Here is a 17,810-nt window from a genome sequence, read left to right as displayed (position 1 = left end):
GGGCATGGGATCCCATTACAGATGGTTGTAACCACCATGTAGTTGCTGGGGATTGAACTCAGGACCCCTGGAAGAGCAGTCAGAGTTCTTAACTGCTGAGCCATCTCCAGCACTACAATATTGAAGCTTTATTTTACCATTTGCTGTGACTTGAAGACACACACTTTGTCTTCATCCCAGTGCTTTGAGAAAAGCAGGATGAATGAGAGTTTGAGGTCACCGGAGCCATAGCTTTGTCATTTCTACCTCTAAAAATTTAATAAAGCCTGTGTCACCTTATGCTCTGCATGTGACTGTCACTTGGATTTATGCCCCTGCAACATCTTTTCCTTCTTCAACAGTTCCAGTCATTCAGTCAGTACCGCTGCAAGACGGCCAAGAAGTCAGAGGAAGAGATAGACTTCCTTAGGTCCAACCCTAAAATCTGGAACGTGCACAGCGTCCTCAACGTGCTGCACTCTCTGGTAGACAAATCCAACATCAACCGGCAGCTGGAGGTCTACACCAGCGGAGGTGAGTGCGGTTGGGATCTCCGTGGCCAGCTGCTTCTGCTGTGGCTTCTTCTGTGGGGTCTCGGGACCTTTGCATTAATACCTCCCAGACCGTGTGAGTGTATATGTGCGCGTGCGTGATGCTGTGCTTGTGGACTTGGACAGAAGTTGATACCCTCTACCGTAAAATGGATTTTGGGATCGGAACTTAGGCCACTGGGCATACGTGGCCAGTGCCGAGCCCCTTCACCTGCTCTTCCGCATACTTATATTATTGACAACCACAATGTTCTAATTACTTCTATGTCGCCACTCTAGTTGTGGGTGTGAACCTGGGATAATGGAACCTAAAAGTGAGGCAGACTAAAGTCTTATACAGTAGCCAGCTTTGTTTGGAGCATCAGACAATTTATCTTTCAAGACAGGGTTTCTCCTTGTAGACCAGGCTGTCCTTGAACTCAGAGATTTATCTGCCTCTGCCTCCTGGGTGCTGAGGCACCACCGCCAGGCAGGAAACTTTTTTTTTTTTTTAAAGATTTATTTATTTATTTTATTTTTATTTTTTTTTAAGATTTATTTATTATATGTAAGTACACTGTAGCTGTCTTCAGACACTCCAGAAGAGGGCGCCAGATCTTGTTGCAGATGGTTGTGAGCCACCATGTGGTTGCTGGGATTTGAACTCTGGACCTTCGGAAGAGCAGTCGGGTGCTCTTACCCACTGAGCCATCTCACCAGCCCAGGAAACTTTTTAACAACAAAACGTTTAATAAAAGTAAGATACTGGGTTATCTGAAGTAAACCCACGCCTGTTCCCTATACCTGGGAGGAGCACAGAGGCTCATCTCAAGAACAAACCCAAGTTTAGAAGGAGCAGGTAGGTTAGGATAGAAACAGAAACAACAAATGAGCTGCCACTCTCAAAGCTGTTAGTCACCAGGAGGTGAGAACACGAGCGGTCCGGATGCTTGAGACTCCTGGGTAAGGGTAAAGTGTGTTCCGATAGCTGTGGCAGCAGGTAGGAGAGACTCTTACTGAGCAGCATTCAGTGGTCAGTCAGGCCAGGCCTGTTTATCGTCCCCTGTGGAAGCATCATAGCCCCCGTCCTTCACAGGTGACCCGGAAAGTGTAGCTGGGGAGTATGGACGACACTCCCTCTACAAGATGCTCGGCTACTTCAGCCTGGTGGGGCTTCTGCGCCTGCATTCTCTACTGGGGGATTACTACCAGGCTATCAAGGTGCTGGAGAATATCGAGCTGAACAAGAAAGTAAGTACACCCGCTGCTCTGCTCTGACTTCCAAGAACACCGATCTCCTGGGACCAGTGGCCAGGAAACAGACAGGGTCGAGCTTGAGGAGTCTGCACGGGATGGCTGACAATACTGAAGTGTGAACTCTCAGAGTCTCTGTCCTGTCTGCAGAACACAAGAGTGAGAGCTCTTTACTCGTGTAGAGTTAAAAGCTGGGCATGGGGGCTGGAGAGGTGGCTCAGCAGTTGAGAGCACTGAGTGTTCTTCCAGTGGTCCTGAATTCAATTCCCAGCAACCACATGGTGGCTCACCACCATCTGTAATGGGATCTGGCACCCTCCTCCGGTGTGTCTGAAGACAGCGACAGTGTACCCACATACATGAAATACATAGATTAAAAAAATCTGGGCATGGGTGATGCATGCACTGTGGGGAGACAAGGGCAGCAGAAAAACCACAAGTTCAAGGCCAGCCAGGCTTCTATATCATTAAGACCCTGTCTCCAGGGCTGGTGAGATGGCTCAGCAGGTAAGAGCACCCGACTGCTCTTCCAAAGGTCCTTAGTTCAAATCCCAGCAACCACATGGTGGCTCACAACCATCCGTAACAAGATCTGACTCCCTCTTCTGGAGTGTCTGAAGACAGCTACAGTGTACTTACATGTAATAAATAAATAAATCTTTAAAAAAAAAAAAAAAAAAAGACCCTGTCTCCAAAAGCAAAAACAATTCCTGAAAGATTTAGATTTTTTTTGTTTTTTGGTTTTTTTTTTTTTTTTTGGTTTTTCGAGACAGGGTTTCTCTGTGTAGCCCTGGCTGTCCTGGAACTCACTTTGTAGACCAGGCTGGCCTCGAACTCAGAAATCCGCCTGCCTCTGCCTCCCGAGTGCTGGGATTAAAGGCGTGCGCCACCACGCCCGGCTTTTAGATTTTTAATGTTTGTCTGTCTGTCTTTGGTTTTGTTTTTTGGAGACACGTCTCACTGTATAGCTTTGACCGTCCTGGAACTTGATCTAGACCAGCCTGTCTCAAACTCCCAGAAATGCACTTACCTCTGCTGCCACTGAGCCCTGATGACTTCATCTTGTGTGGGATGAGTGGGGACTCATGGCTACTGCTTTCACCTTCCTTTTCAGAGCATGTATTCCCGTGTGCCTGAGTGCCAGGTTACCACCTACTATTATGTTGGCTTTGCGTATTTAATGATGCGTCGATATCAGGATGCTATCCGGGTCTTTGCCAACATCCTCCTGTACATCCAGAGGACCAAGAGTATGTTCCAGAGGACCACATACAAATATGAAATGGTAAGAGAAGTTTACAGCCACTGTCTCAGCAGGCAGCCCACTCCTCATCACCTGTGCCAACAGTCCTGCATAAACACCATGCAGACTGTACTGCTCTTAAGACTACTTGACTTCAGTACAAGTTAAGTTGGGTATAGTTGTGGGATATGTGGTAATTAGATTTAATAAATAGAGAGGGGAATCAGAGCTAGGTTTGCTGACACATACTGTAATATCTATCTTAATCTTTGCACTTGGGAAGCAGAGACAGATGGATCTCTGAGTTCGAGGCCAGCCTGGTCTACAGAGTGAATTCCAGGACAGCCAGGGCAATGTAGAGAGACCCTGTCTCAAAAAGAAAATCAGAATATTTCTCATCATTAACTGTTTATCATTTGTTGTGCTGAAAACTTTCAAACTATCCTGCCAGTTCTTTGGTTTGGTTTTCAGTTTTTTGAGACAGATTTTTGTGTGTGTTGCCCTGGCTGTCCTAGAACTTGTTCTATAGACCAGGCTGGCTTGAACTCAGAGATCCGCCTGCCTGTCTCCCCAGTGCTGAGATTAAAGGCGTGCTCGACCACCACCCAGGTCTTGTCTTTCTTTGTAGATATAAATTGATATAAAGTAGTGCCCTGCCATGCTATAGATGGAGCTCATTAGTGCTTTTTCAACCTCTTACATGCTTGTTCTCTGAACTCTCTCTGTCTACCTTGCTCACTTGTAGGGGAATTATAGTGGCTGTTGTTTGGAACTTTATTGATGGCTATAGCCTGCTACTGTTTTCCTGTTCATAGCTGTCTTCCTGCTTTAGCAGTTTGGGTTCTGGGATTACAGGCAACACCACCCCTGCCTGTCCTGCATTTTTAAAACAGTATAATGTTTTTCCTAATTACTTGAGTTCATACATGCATGCAATGTATCTTTATCATATTCACTCCCTACTCCTCCCTCTAACTCCTCCCAGAGGCCCCAATCCTCTTCACTTGGTATGTTTTGTTTACTTAGTTTTATTTTTATTATTTATTCATATTTAATAACCCAGGGCGTAGTTATGCTGCCCGTATGCTCACGGGTGTGGAGTCATTGAACACTGACCCTCCCTCAGAAGCCGTCAGCTGCTGACAGCCCCGCAGCCAGGGCTGCGGGCTCTGGAGCTCCTCCCTGATCCGAGCTGGAATGTTGACTGGCAGCATGCCACGTTTGCTGTCAGTTCATGAGCACGGGGATCCCGCCTTGTCTGGAGGACACTGTGGTGCTCATGAGCGCGGGGATCCTTCCTTGTCTGGAGGACGCTGTGGTGCTCATGAGCATGGGGATCCTGCCTTGTCGAGAGGACACTGTGGTGCTCCAGAGCCCTCCTCCATCTCTGACTCACAGTCTTTCTGGCCCTCCATCTCCGTGGTCTTGGGTGCAGGGTGGGATGAAGATGCTGCGTGTGTGGCTGAGCAGTGCACCAACATTTCTCTAGACATGACTGCTTATGGGTTTCTTTGTTAACTTCCATCCATTCTACAATGGGACTTCTCTGATAAAGTTGGTTAGATACAGATTTAAAGGGCAGTTATGGTTTTTCAAGACAGGGTTTCTCTGTGTAGCCCTGGCTGTCCTGGAACTCACTCTGTAGACCAGGTTGGACTCGAACTAAATAAACTAAATAAGCTAAATTAGGCAAAGAACCCACAGTAGGGAAGCCATTAGGCCCCAGCAGTGAACAACTACTATTTTTTGCTAAGTGGAAACAGCATCAAAATGCCCTTTAAACCGGGCTGTGGTGGCGCATGCATTTAATCCCAGCACTTGGGAGGCAGAGGCAGGCGGATTTCTGAGTTCGAGGCCAGCCTGGTCTACAGAGTGAGTTCCAGGACAGCCAGGGCTACACAGAGAAACTCTGTCTCGAAAAACAAACAAACAAACAAAGCCTGTGTCATTAGATCACTTCTTTTCTACTCATCTATAAAATTTGTTTATTTAGTTTCTGCATGTGAGACCATGGTATTGCATTCAGTTGGATTTTTTTCCTTTTTGCATGGCACATGTCCTTCAGTGGGACTTTTTAGTACATGCTGGCTAAACATTTCCTATCATGACATTTACCTTAGATTACTAATAGTTTTATGATACGGGCCATTTAAAGGGGTTTGGGGCTTAGCTTGATGGTAGAGCCTTTGTCTGGCATTGGCATGATCAAAGTCTTGGATTTAGTCCTTAGCACTGAAAATAAACATCTGAAGCAGTGAGTTGGGGAGGATGGGCTCCAGACCTGTGGCATTGATGGAGGAGGGGGGTGTTCCTAGGCAGCGTGGGTGACGTAAGAACACCGGCCCGGTAGATCTGAAGACCAGTGTAGGCCGTGGGTGCTAACTTAAATCTTAGCAAGTGTTTAGGAATCGGCTTTCCAGTACTGTGAGGCCAACTGGGAAGGTCCTGGGGAGGGTTCTAGAGAAGAATCAAAGAATCCAAGAAGACTAAGCACTGGGTGGGAGCTTGGGGGTTGGTGTTGTAGACTGTCTAGGAGAATAAATACACTGACTAGTTGGTGTGTGCGAGGCAACACGAGACACACGTGTGGGACTCACAGAGTGTGTGTTTACCTTCTCCCAGATTAACAAGCAGAATGAGCAGATGCATGCTCTGCTGGCCATTGCTCTCACCATGTACCCGATGCGGATCGACGAGAGCATACACCTCCAGCTGCGGGAGAAATACGGGGACAAGATGCTGCGCATGCAGAAGGGGGATCCCCAGGTCTACGAGGAACTTTTCAGCTATGCCTGCCCCAAGTTCCTGTCGCCTGTGGTGCCAAACTACGACAATGTCCATCCTAACTACCACAAAGAGCCCTTCCTGCAGCAGCTGAAGGTGTTTTCGGATGAGGTGCAGCAGCAGGCTCAGCTCTCCACCATCCGCAGCTTCCTCAAGCTCTACACCACCATGCCTGTGGCCAAACTGGCCGGCTTCCTGGACCTCACCGAGCAGGAGTTCCGCATCCAGCTGCTCGTCTTCAAGCACAAGATGAAGAACCTGGTGTGGACCAGTGGCATTTCTGCCCTAGATGGCGAATTCCAGTCGGCCTCTGAGGTTGACTTCTATATTGATAAGGTATGGTATACCCAGGGCCAGTCACTCCGCTTATCCTCAAAGGTATGAACGATAGATGATCTCCTTGCATCAGTTGCGTAGTAGGTTAGAAGTGTGAGTAGTGGGAACAGGGGAAGGGTGGTAGAGACAAGCACACACCTCCAGTTGCAGGAGAGTTGGAGGATAAGATGCTGTGCATGCAGAAGGGGGACGTCCAGGTCTAAGAGGAACTTTTCAGCTATGCCTGCCCCATGTTCTTGTTGCTCGTGGTGGTTTCAAACTGCAACAGTGTACATCCTACTGGTTACAGGCATAGGATGGTACAACTCCATGTTTAGAAAGTGACCTGTAAGCTGAGACAGAGTTAGCTGTGAGAGAATGGTCAACACTCTCAGGGTGTATACTCAGTTCACCCATGTTGCCCTGGGGCCTGTGACACATCACCGCCCCTCGCCTCCTCCTGTTGCTGGGCTTGTGCCTGTGTTTGGATTGTTAAGTAAGGACACATGGGCTTTTTTGAGAGATGGATGGAGCTTTGAACTTAGGATCCTCCTGCCTCAGCTTCCCACCTGTTGGGATTATATGCACCTACCATCCATTGACTGCTTTACAGAAGGTTTGTTTTTTTTTTTTCCGAGACAGGGTTTCTCTGTATAGCCATGGCTGTCCTGGAACTCACTTTGTAGACCAGGCTGGCTTGGAACTCAGAAACCCGCCTGCCTCTGCCTCCCAAGTGCTGGGATTAAAGGTGTGCGCCACCACGCCTGGTTTACGGAAGGCTTTTGTAGGTTAGCTAGCAATAATCTGTATGTAATACATTTGCATGTATGTCTGGGTATATGCTGAGTTCTTTCTCAAGTATTAACCCGGCAGTGGCTTCCTTGGGATGAGAAGTAGGCTGAAGACTAGCGTTTTCTTCCTGTGCCCCTCTGTCGAAGCTGGAGGCTTTAGTGCCCTATTTAATGAGAACATGGAGTGACTTTGCTGTTGTTTTGCTGGTGCTGGCTGCTGAGCTGAGCCTATGCGTGTCAGGCAGGCACTCTGCACTCTGCCATCTCCCTGGCCCAGTTCTTCATTTCATTTTGTGAAGTTGCCCAGGCAGGCAATGGATGGATGGATGGATGGATGGGTGGATGGATGGGTGGATGGATGGATGGGGTTCTGAACTTTGATCCTCCTGCCGTGGCTTCCTAAGTAGTTGCAGTTACAGGTCTCTGCCACTGTAGCTATTGTTTTGGTTACTTTTCTATTGCTGTGACAATACCATCACATCACCAAGGCAGTTTATGAAAGACCTGGTGTTGAAGTATATGAGCCTATGCGGCCATTTTCCTTCAAACCACCACACCCAGCCATGCTTTTCATTCGCATTTTTCTCAGAAGCACATAACAGTGAACATTGTATATGTTGAGTATTGCAGTCTCTCCCCCAATTACTCACTTGATGTGCCCTTGGTGTGTTTTATTTATGTGTGAGGAGAGAGAGGCACATGCATGTGGGGGGCAGAGAACATTTCGTAGGAATCCGCTCTCATTCACTGTGGGAGCCCAGTCATCCATCAGACTTGCGCAGAATGTGCTAACACCCTCTGTCCCAGCTCTCTCTGACTCTTTTTTTTTTTGGTTTTTTCGAGACAGGGTTTCTCTGTATAGTCCTGGCTGTCCTGGAACTCACTTTGTAGACCAGGCTGGCCTCGAACTCAGAAATCTGCCTGCCTCTGCCTCCCGAGTGCTGGGATTAAAGGCGTGCGCCACCACGCCCGGCTCTCTCTCTGACTCTTAAAAAGAATGGTTTTAGGCTTGGAACACGTGCCTAATAGATCTCTCTTGGGTATGTGTGTAATTGTAGAATAAATGAATCTGCTTGGGTTATCTGTTTTTTAAATTATTATTATTATTATTATTATTATTATTTGTGTGTGTATGGATAAGCGCATATATATATATATATATATATATATGCACATACATATATATATGCCATATGGTGGGGAGAGGAGGTTGGAGTCATTGTCAGGCTTGTGTGGCATGTGTCTTTAATCACTGAGCCATCTTGCTGTCCAGTAATTTGGTTTTAAGACCTTACTTGGAGCTAAGTGTGATGGCACATGCCTTTAATCCCAGCACTTGGGGGGTGCATCTCTGAATTTGAGGTCAGTCTGGTCTACAGAGCAAGTTACAGGATAGCTAGGGCTACACAGAGAAACGCTGTCTTTTTTTAAAAAAAAAAAAAAAAAGAACAACTGGGATCAGTGCCTCGAGCCTCCTTGGCACCAGCACTCAGAAGTGCTCACCCACATGCAGATACACATCCATTCATCATTTAAAATCGTTTTTTAAAAGGAGGGGGTGAGGCAGAGAGTAATAAAGACATTCTCTGTCAGCCCCTGACCTCTGTGCGAAGTTGTACACATCCACTCAGACATGAACACACATGTGTGTGCGCATGCACGCACACACATGCTCTCGCACACCCCCTTCTGTACACTGTCTAGCCCACTCCTTGCCTTCCCTTCTGGGTTCACTCAGTGTGTGACATAGGTGCTCGGAGAGTATCATTGACTGCTCTGCCCACTCGGTCTTCTCTGGCGAGGCAGCAGCTAATCCCTTGGCATCAGTTTAATTAAACGCTTCTACCAATGTGGTCATTACAAGTTAGATGTTATTTTTATGTTTTGTTATTTGTGTGTGTGATCTGTGTGCTGGGTGCATGTGGAGGTCAGAGACAACGTTAGGGAGCTGGTTCTCACCTTCCGTGGGGATGAGACAGGGCCTGTCTGTGTCTGCTCTCCTGGACTCTTGTGTCTCCACCTCCCATCCCCCTAGGAATGCTGGATTACAGATGGTCCCCATCTTAAGCCACCTCCATAGCCCACAAGTCAGGTTTTGCTGGGGCGCTGTACTCAGATTAAATCAATGCTATGTTCATGGTTTACAGGCCCTATTCCTATCATGCCTGAGTGCTGGGGGAGTGCTGGGTCAGGGTGGCCCTCTCCCATCCGCCTGTCGAGTGTTAGGATTACATGTGTGTGTGTGTGTGTGTGTGTGTGTGTGTGTGTGTGTACTGTGTACGTGTGTACACAAGCGAGAGCGTGTGTGCCCACACCACGTACATGCTTTTGTTTTTCACTGACTGCTAATGCTCTACTTCCCCTAAACTTCCCTTTTGAAAGTTAGTGTAGGAGCTGAGTTTGATAGTCCAGGCTCTGCATCTAAAGTTGAAGGCTAGCCTGGGCAATTTAGACTCTCTCATAATGAAAAGTAAAGAGAGCTAGGGGTAAAGCTAAGTAGTAGAGCCCCTACCCTCTGCCCCAGTGCTGAGGGGAGTGCTGTAGATGTTAGTAACACTTGACACAATTGTGCTTTGCAGTTAAGTGGCTCCACACTAGGTGGCCCTCTCCTCCATCCCAGCCCTCGCATCCACCACTTCTAACTGCTTTCTCCCATAGGACATGATCCATATTGCAGACACCAAAGTTGCCAGACGCTATGGGGATTTCTTTATCCGACAGATCCACAAGTTTGAAGAGGTAAGACGTCTGAGAGTTGGCTAATAAGCCTGTAGATAGAGATGGTGTTTTAAATTTTTCCTCGTCTTTATTTTTAAGAAACTGGTGAATGGCCCTTTAACTTTCTAAGGTTGCCTGGCTGGCAGCTTGGGCCCAGGAACTGCTGTGTCAGCCCTTTCTAGGGGATCTCCTTCCAAGATCTTGGTCTGTGGGTGGCCCTTCAAGGGGTGCCGCTGTCCTTTCCCTTCCTGGTATTTCCTAATAAGGGTGGATTTGCTGCTGCACCCCTCCTTCTCCACTTGGGGTGTTCTCCCGCTCAGACAGGTCTGGCCAGTGTCTGGATGCTAGAGAACTGGAAGCTGTGTTTGACAGGCTTGGTGCTCTCGCATCTTGTCCTAGGTATTGCAAAGAACACAAAATCGTAAGGCTCTCTGTTGCCCACCTCTGAGCCACCTTGTCCTGGACTCCTCTGACAGAAGCCATGCTCCTTCAGGATTTTAACAGTTGGGCATTGTTTTTAACCCTCTAGCTGCTAGGCAGCAAAAAGAGGTTGAAACTCAACTAATCTAGCCACACTAGCCCTGTCCTGTCTATGAAATGGGCTAAGTGGTCTAGGATGTGGGTTTGCCAAGCAAGGACAAGGAAAAAGACCTATGACTGTTTTGGGGTCTAAGGCTTTCTGTGGCCCTCCAGGTCTCAGAGGGGTTGCTGGGCGGGCGTCTGGTTTCTTGATTGTGCACGCTGTTGGAATAGGTCCCAAAGATTCCACATCTAATTTAGCTTTACTTTACCATGTAGCTTAATCGAACCCTGAAGAAGATGGGACAGAGGCCCTGAAGATATTCATCCACGAGTCAAGAGCCTGTTTTGATATTATAGATGGGAGGCACTCTTGTCACCAAGAAGCCTAAGTCAGCCGTCAGCTGAACTGAAACCTGTTCAAATCAAGGACTGGATGTTTTTAGGCGCTCTCAGTAAAGGGTCTTTGTTGGAACTGGGTTTGTGGTCTCATTATTATGGGCAGATCTGTGGCTCTGGCAGCGATCCATTGTTTCCTCTATATCCTGCTTTCCTGGTGCATCAGACAGTATGAAAGCCGAATTCTTTTATCCCTGTGTTCATAACATACTGCATGCTTTATAGAACTGTTCACATGTCTTGTGTCTGTCCCGTGCCCATGAGAACTCCGTGAGATTTAAATGACCTGCCAGAATTTGCACAGTATGTTAGTGGTGGGTGCTGTGCCCTTGGAAGAAACTATGGGGAATCTCTTACTGTCAGGAATTGTACAGAAAGCGCTCGGACACGCGTAACCGTTAACAGCTCAGGATTTGTGCAGTTTCATATTTTTTTGTTTGAAAGTGTATCCTAAGCCGGGCGTGGTGGCGCACACCTTTAATCCCAGCACTCGGGAGGCAGAGGCAGGCGGATTTCTGAGTTCGAGGCCAGCCTGGTCTACAGAGTGAGGTCCAGGACAGCCAGGGCTACACAGAGAAACCCTGTCTAGAGAGAAAAAAAAAAAGTGTATCCTGAACTAATTTTATTAGTTCTTCTGCCCAGATTAGTGTCTGCTGGCAGATAGAGTTGGGCCTCCTCTGCAGATCTGTTGTACAATCCTCTGTATGTGGTGGAGGCGGTGTTTGAGACAGGGCTGTGTACCCCAGCATGACCTCACACATCACACATAATCCTGCTGCTGTTGCAGTTTTTCTACTAGGTTTAGAGATTTTTCATTGTGGATTTTTTTTTTTTTTTTTTTTTGCGGGAAGCTTTATTTTATGAGTATGGATGTTTGCATGTATGTCAGTGTACCATGTGTGCAGTGCCTGCAGAAGCCAGAAAGGGTCATCAGATCCCTCTGCACTGCTGAGCCATCTCTCCAGACCCTTTCTGGCTTTTTGAGACGGGGTGCTGATATGTGGCTTGGGCTGACCTAGCTAGCAAAGTAGCTCAGAATGGTCTGACTTGCAGTCATGCTTCTTAGTCCTGATGGTTGGCAGTGACTTTCCTTTCCTGGGTGTTGATGGTGTATGTGTTACCTTGGTGCCTTGCCCGTAATCCGGTGCCTGAGCTTGGTGCCTAGTGCAGAAGGTGATGAGGGACAACTTGTGCTCTCTGAGCCAAGGGTGGGAACCGGCGGGATGCTGTTTAAACCCATTGGTTGCCTGGTAACAGAGGATGCTCACTTGTTTATCCTCCCCCACATTTGGAACTCATAAGTGCCTCTCTCTCTCCCACCAATTTGCCTAATTCCTGCAAGCTATTAATGTAGCCTCATGTGGAAGGAGGTCTATGTGGACAGGGGTTAGAATCTTGGTTATCCAGTGACGGGGACCTTGCAAGAGGCACAGACATTGGAGTTCCCCAGCTGAGAGCTACAGAGGCTTTCTCTCCTGGAGAGCTGACCTCCATCTTGATTTCAGGGTTTTGGCTTTCTGAATAATGTGACTTCTGCTCTACAAGGGAACTGACTAGGTACCGCTAGGCAAGGAGGAGGTCCATGTATGGAGAAACCAGATCCTATCTGTGGAGCTTAAACTTTGACAGGGTGATAAATTATGCTTACCATGGACGATGATAAAAATCTATGGGGAATTACAGACAATGCCACAAGGATAGTTTTGACCCAGGTATGTCTGTAATCCACACTCTTGGGAGGCTCAAAGTGGCAGGTCAGTGACAGTTCGAGACTACCTTGCATTTGTGACAAGATGAGGGGACACAGTAATAGGGGTCACTTTGAGCAGACTACTGGAGGCAGGTATTATAGATAACCTGGGGAAGTGTTGACCTGCAGAGGAAACAGGCACTGAGGCCGGAGCACATAATTATAAGGGAACACAGAAGACAGCAAGTTGGTGAATATGTGGGAAGCCAGAGACTGTGGGGTCTGTCGGCGGTGGTAAGGGGGTGAAGCTTTAGTGAGGCTGGACGGATACCCTACCCCAGGGGTAACAGCTCTTTGCTAATTCCAGAGCTAAAGGGTGGAATTCAAAGATGAACCCAGGTCAGCCCAGTCTTAAAGACTCTCGTCCTGGGACTCAGCCCCACTTCCCAAAGGAAAAAGGCCAAGGGCATTCTCTGCCTTAACAGGGAAAGTATCCAAGGGCTTATAAAACCCTTGGGAATTCTTCAGCCTCTTCATCTGTGACCTCGTAGTAGTAGCAGCGTCAGGCTGGAGTGAGGATCTGCCAGGCTCCGGACTCCCCATCGTCCTGTCCAGTGCTAGTTTCTGGCTGGGGGAGGGGCTGTGCTCTGACTCCTTAGTATCTCCTGCTGTTCCTCCAGTAGCCCTGGCACTGGGCAAAGGTGACTCCCCTGGGCTAATCTTTTCCCCAACTGTTTTTAAAAATCAGTTTTTAGGGCTGGTCCTGGTGGCGGTATATCATTTGGGAGCTTCTCCCCACTCCTCAAATTTTTAAGAATGTTTCTAAAGTTGCCAGGCATTGGTGGCACACACCCTTAGTCCCAGCACTTGAGAGGCAGAGGCAGATGGATCTCTGAGTTTTAAGGTTAGTCTGGTTTACAGAGCAAGTTCCAAAACAGCCAGTACTATATAGGGAAAACTTATCTCAAATAAAAATTGTTTTAAATTCTGTCTGTTAGGGAAGCACCTGTGTAGGATGGTTTCTGGGAATCCTACCATATAGGTGCTGGGATTGAAGTTTTCAGGCAAGTGGCAAGTACTTTTCACACAGTCCCTTGGGTCAGCCTGACAGCTAGAAACCCTGTCTTGCAAGCAACAAAAATAAACACAGTCCCTGGGCTAACACTGGAGCTTTCCTTTCTCAAGCTGGATCAGGGACCTGGAGAGATGGCTCAGTGATTAAGAGAAAATACTGTCTTACAGAGAATCTAGGTTTATTTCCCAACACCCACATCTTGTGGCTCAAAACTCCCTCTAAGTCCAATTCCAGGGGACCCCTGGCTACCGGCAGGCACTAAAAACCAGCCTCTTACACATAAATAAAAATGATAACAGTTGAGGGTTTTTTCCAGATGAGCAGTAGGCTGACATGGCTTCCTGGCCCTCTGCTTGCCTTACCCAGGGTCACACACACACTGTGTGTGTGTGTGTGTGTGTGTGTGTGTGTGTGTGTGTGTGTGTCTGGCTCCAGGTCATCCCTCAGCCCAGTGGCCGTCTGCGCTTGGCAGCCAGCAGCCCTGGTGTGGGGCAGGCACAGCTGAACTCTGCCTGGCACAGTGAGGAATGCAAAGCTGAGCAGCTGCACCCAACATGCAGGGGCTTGGTTCTGCCTTGCCCGGAGCAGAGCAAGCTGGCTCAGAAGCCTTCCATACATGGCCAGAGCAAGCGCTTTGTTATCAGGGAATGAGAGTTCTGGGTGGAGCTGGTTACCAGCAGGTTCCAAATCAGTAAGAGAAGGCAGCCTAGCAGAGTGTGCTGGTGGCCAGGTTTAAGCCCTGCCTGTCGCTCACTAGTTGTGTGTTTACAACCCAAGTTACTGCTCACTGCTATAGTGTCTCGTCTATAAAGTGGGAACGGCACCACCTGCCTCACGATTGTGCTGATGAGCCAATCACATAAAGTTCTTAGAAGGGCCCTCACTGTGTAATTAGGGAATAAAAACCATTATTAGCATCTTGTGAACTTGACGGTGGTCATAGACTAGGTGGAAAGGTCATGTGTGCAACAGCCCGCCAATGTCATAGTAGAGCAAGGACCTGAGCCCTCCAAACACCACCTAAGGGCTTTTCCCAGTCTGTTTCTCTGAGGACCAAATGGAGGACCAGGGTGTGAGCATAACACATGGGGAGCCTCTGGGAGCCTCTGGGTTCCACTTCCTGCAGTCAAGCAACAGCCAGTGCAGAGGCCAGTTCACCAAGAGGCTGAGGCACTGGCTGGAGCAAGCCCAGCAACAGGCACTGAGAAATTCAGGGAATTCAGGTGGTACAGGGGACAGGATTTAACTCTAGGGACTGCAGGGTGGGAGAAGCCCAGTTTCCTGACTCACAGTGAGGCGACAAAGCAGGGATTGCCAGAGGGAAAGTGGGGGAAAGAGCCTGTGTGAGCCTAGCAAGGTGCTGAGAGTGTAACAAAATGGAAAGAAGAAGCCAATAGCTGGGGTTAGGGTCCGGAGCTCTAGACACACACATACACATACATACTCACACTAGAGACTCCTCAGCAACCTCTGAAGGCCTCCTCTCCATTTTTCTTTCCTCGCTCTTTGCCTCTTCCACGCTATACTGTGAACCTAAAATAGGAGTTAACTTATTTTTATCAGTCTGAGTGATGCTGTGTGTGCATAGATGGTGGTGCATAGAATGGAGAGCCATAGAGCGAGAGCCATAAAGCCCTGGATAGTGGGATGTACCCGGAAACCAAGCCTGCCTGCCTGATCGGTGTCAGCGACTGCTCATTTCCACCCAGCCTGCGCTGCAGACAGGTCAGAGCTGGCCTTCCGGGACTAGGAGAGGTTCCAGGAAGCAGCTGAGATGGGGACAGAAGATCTGCCAATGTCAAGACCCAAAGCCTGACCCGGCAATTTCCTGAGGTTTTGCAGAAGGAGGTGGGAATGGGAACCCAGTAGAGTCTCCCAGCAGGCTCTATATTCCTCTCAGCCTGTTGTGAGGCCGGCAGGGCTTTTGTTCATTTCTGGCTCCACCATACCCCTGGCCAGGCTCTTCCCTCCTGAATCCATCACCCAACCTCCACAACTGGAGGTGGTGAATTCTGAGAGGTGGCTTCCTCCTCTGATCAGAGCTGGGGACTCAGGGAACCTCCAGGGTCCCCATCCTGATACAGCCCCTTCAAGCGAGGAGACTTGTGCGTTGACTTTGCAGAGCCCCTGTCCTCTCTACCCAGGCAGTCAGTTGAGCCTCTTGCTCCCCAACCCTTGGCCTTTCTCTTAGCTCCTGCCACCGGGGAAGGTGACATAGCCCTGTGTCTCCTTCATAGCCTGCCAGTTAACTGGTGTCCTGGGTAACGTGGGGCTGAAACCCATTCCAATTCTTGGATCTCAGACAGAAAAGTGTCACTTTTTGTTTGTAACAGGAAGAGCTACTGGCTCCCTGGCCATTGGGAAGCATACAGACCCTTTCCTGTGTGTGACAGCCCTTTCCTTGTCACCTAGTCCTCAGAGAGGCCACCTTCCTGTGTCAGGAATGTTCAGGGACCATTTCCGTTCTGCCCAACTTTGACTTACAAAAGGGCCAGGTTGTACAGAGAGGGAGAGAGCTCCCCTGTCCAGCTGGAGCAGAATGAGGGAACTTGCAGTGCAGACAATGCTAAGTCAAGCCCTTCGGCTCATTCTCCTCCAGGTAAACGTCCTAATGTACTGCACACACAAGTCTGTCTCCTAGGGCCATACTGGCCTAAAGGGCAAATAGTGCCATTAGCAGATATTACAGCTGGAAGGGGGGAAGAGAAGCTACCAAAAGGCCTCGGTTGGAGGTTAGGGGATGCCTGTCCAGGCATGGCCTTTGACATCTCAAGACAGAGCCTTGGTGTAAATGGAGCATCCCAGGGTGGCTCTTGTTCAGCAGCCTCTGGAAGCTAAATCTGAATGGTGATCACCAGCTGTGCAGCTCTGCAGTAGGGACTTGGATACAATGTCTACTATGGCTTACCAGGAGTACCTTTTTTTTTTTTTTTTTTGAGACAGAGTTTCTCTGGGTATCCCTGGCTATCCTAAAACTCTCTCTGTAGACCAGGCTAGCCTCAAACTCACAGATCTTTTGTCTCTGCCTCCCAAGTGCTGGGGTTAAAGGCGCGTGTGCCACCACCACCCAGCTTCAGTGCATTTCATGATGATGTTATTATGGTTGTAAGTGAAGTGTTCTGATCATGTTCACCCTCATCACCCTGCCTTGTCCCTCATCCGACTCCTGGTCACCTTCCCAGCTCCCTCCTTGTTCCCTTCTCTTTTATGTATGTGTCTGTAACCCTGTGAGCTTGAGTAGGGTTATTTACACGAGTGATTGTACGGAGTTCCAACCCAGAACATGGGCCCCTCACCAATGACTACATCTCTGAAAACTTCCACTAACTCCCCAGGGGTGCATCTGATGACAGGTCTCTAACCCCGGAGTTATTATAAAGTGCAGTAATAATGCATGTTAGTGATAGACAGAAATAAGCACAATGTCTGGACTACACTATAAAGTTGATGCCCTATAAAGTTTAGCAGCTTGAATTATTTAGCATCTCTGTCCAATGGGCAAAAAAAAAACCCCAAAAACCAAAAAACCAAAACCAACCCAGTGTGGGTGACCACTGAAATGCACCTTTAGGTTTGACCCTTAGTCTCCTGCAGAAGTGAGAGGACCCTCAGGTTCTTCACCCATTTTCTCATCATATCCCACATCATCTTTGTGTGACAGTTGTCTGTGACTGCTTACAGATCTGTCTTCCATATCACGGGCTGTCAGTTCCTCCAGGGTAGGCATGTGGAAATTCCTGTCTGATCTCAGCATGAACATTCCCCTTTGGGGCCCTTCTCATTCCGAGGGTAAGTTCTGTGAGAAGACCTCAAGGCCTGGCTTTAGTCTGGACCTGTCAGAAAGAGCTTCAGGGAGAGGTGGCATCTGGGGCCAGATCTCAGAGACCAGACAGAGTTTGGGAGAACAGCAATAAGCATCTCAGAACAACCTGCAACCTCAACTGCAGTGTGCTGCATGGGAGAGGGGGTTGGGCTCCCGTCATGAGCACCCCTGTGCTTCTGAACAAATCTCTTCTCCCTTTGCTCTGTTCAGTATGTCAGGGGAGCTTGCTAAATTAGTGTGTTGGCCTGTTGGGTCTTTCAGTAGGTTCTTTGACTCAGGGACGTCCCAGAGAACAAAGCATGCTTAGTGACAGACAGCACAGGGTCCTCTCTTTTCCCTAGAGCTTAGTTCAAGGGTACCTCCGCTTGCCCAGCCCTGGGAAGAATTTCTAGAATGTGGTAGGTAGGGGCAGGATGGTCTGGGAGGCCAGACCTATCTGGCATTCCAGGCCTCAGGCTTCCTCAGGGCAGGCTAGCAAGTGTCCCAGCAAATCCTGGGCTGTAGCCCAGGAGGATGGAAAAGAGGGAGGAAGCTGCCATCCTACTCCCCGGGCATCCCCCATGCCTGCTACTGGCCCTAGCCCTGCCCTGCCCCAGGCTCTACAAGGCTCCCATTGTCTATTGCTTTGCCAGGCTGACTCCCAGGGAGTTTAGAGTCCAGGGGACAGCTTGGGTGGAAAAACTGAGGATC

The 17,810-nt window shown here is 48.6% G+C and overlaps 1 protein-coding gene across 2 annotated transcripts in view; it reads left to right on the top strand.

Annotated features, from left to right (window-relative positions):
* The window catches only part of Eif3l (eukaryotic translation initiation factor 3 subunit L), a 31,100-nt gene extending 20,492 nt beyond the window's left edge, over positions 1-10,608 (top strand). For both annotated transcript variants that reach the window (XM_085831925.1, XM_021182728.3), the window contains exons 8-13: positions 342-513; positions 1,606-1,760; positions 2,878-3,048; positions 5,629-6,126; positions 9,555-9,635; positions 10,413-10,608. In XM_085831925.1, the coding sequence (XP_085688051.1) occupies positions 342-513; positions 1,606-1,760; positions 2,878-3,048; positions 5,629-6,126; positions 9,555-9,635; positions 10,413-10,451 (1,116 nt within the window). In that variant the 3' untranslated portion in view covers positions 10,452-10,608. The remainder of the gene's footprint in view (positions 1-341; positions 514-1,605; positions 1,761-2,877; positions 3,049-5,628; positions 6,127-9,554; positions 9,636-10,412) is intronic.
* The last annotated feature ends 7,202 nt before the right edge of the window (positions 10,609-17,810 follow it).

Source organism: Mus caroli, unplaced genomic scaffold, assembly GCF_978045245.1.
Source record: "Mus caroli unplaced genomic scaffold, Mus_caroli_1 scaffold_16, whole genome shotgun sequence".
Classification (NCBI taxonomy): Eukaryota; Metazoa; Chordata; class Mammalia; order Rodentia; family Muridae; genus Mus; species Mus caroli.
The sequence above is the reverse complement of the archived record's forward strand: the minus strand, read 5'-3'. Positions and strand labels throughout refer to the sequence as shown.